Source organism: Wasmannia auropunctata, unplaced genomic scaffold (assembly GCF_000956235.1).
Source record: "Wasmannia auropunctata unplaced genomic scaffold, wasmannia.A_1.0 LD336064.1, whole genome shotgun sequence".
In the NCBI taxonomy this organism is placed as follows: domain Eukaryota; kingdom Metazoa; phylum Arthropoda; class Insecta; order Hymenoptera; family Formicidae; genus Wasmannia; species Wasmannia auropunctata.
The window spans coordinates 72,331-73,277 of NW_012026826.1; the positions used below are offsets into that span (position 1 = coordinate 72,331).

General features: G+C 29.6%; 1 protein-coding gene across 1 annotated transcript; it reads left to right on the forward strand.

Annotated features, from left to right (window-relative positions):
- The first annotated feature begins 6 nt into the window (after positions 1 to 6).
- LOC105450248 (putative nuclease HARBI1) lies at positions 7 to 943 on the forward strand. The gene is made up of 3 exons (XM_011689998.1): positions 7 to 108; positions 201 to 336; positions 435 to 943. The coding sequence occupies exons 1-3, from the start codon at positions 55 to 57 to the stop codon at positions 941 to 943; spliced, it is 699 nt and encodes a 232-aa protein (XP_011688300.1). The 5' UTR covers positions 7 to 54.
- Positions 944 to 947: the final 4 nt, after the last annotated feature.

The following is a 947-nucleotide window of genomic DNA, read 5'->3' on the forward strand; positions in this document are numbered from 1 at the left end:
AAATCTTCTGGACATCAAATTTTTAAAAGCGTAATAGACGTTTTATCAAATCTAATGCCACAATATATTACGTGGCCAAATGCAGATGAGTGTCAAATATCCAGCAATGTATGATTTTTTTTAGATATAATATATTAGTTGTGTAGAATATATAATGTAGTTTTTATCAGATTTATTTCAGATTTATTTATATATTTCAGATATTTAAAGCTCGCTCACGTGGTTTTTATGGCGATATAGGTGCAACAGATGGATGCCATATTCCGTGCAAACAACCTATAGGAAATGCTAATGATTCCTATAATCGCAAAGATTTCTATTCTATTATATTGCAAGGTATCAAAACTTAAGCATGTTATAAACGAAGAAAGTATATTGAGACATTTTATACAAATTAATACATATTAATTTCTAATTAAATTTAATATGTGTAGGAGTATGCAATCACAAAGGACAATTCATAGATTGCTACATTGGTATGCCAGGACGTGTACATGATGCCAGAGTGTTTAGACGAAGTCCATTATTTGAAACTCTAACAAATAATGTCATATCAGAAAAATTTCATTTGATAGGAGATTCGGCATATCTCTTATTAATAAATTTAATGGTGCCATTTAAAGACAATGGTCACTTAAGAGCTGCACAAACACGTTATAATGATAAACTAAGTTCTATTCGAAATATTATCGAACGAGCCTTTGGATTATTAAAAGGAAAATTTAGAAAGTTGAAATATTTAGATATTGCTGATTTCGAACTAGGAAATAAAATAATTGCAGCGGCTTGCACACTGCATAATTTTATAATTAACAGAGATCGTATAAATGTGGACTTCGAGGACTATTTGGAAGATTTTTTACATGAAGAAGAAGAAAATGAAAATGTAGAAGAAATTTCGGAAGCTGTGCAAAAACGTTTGCGTCTCGTTAATGAAATATAATAAA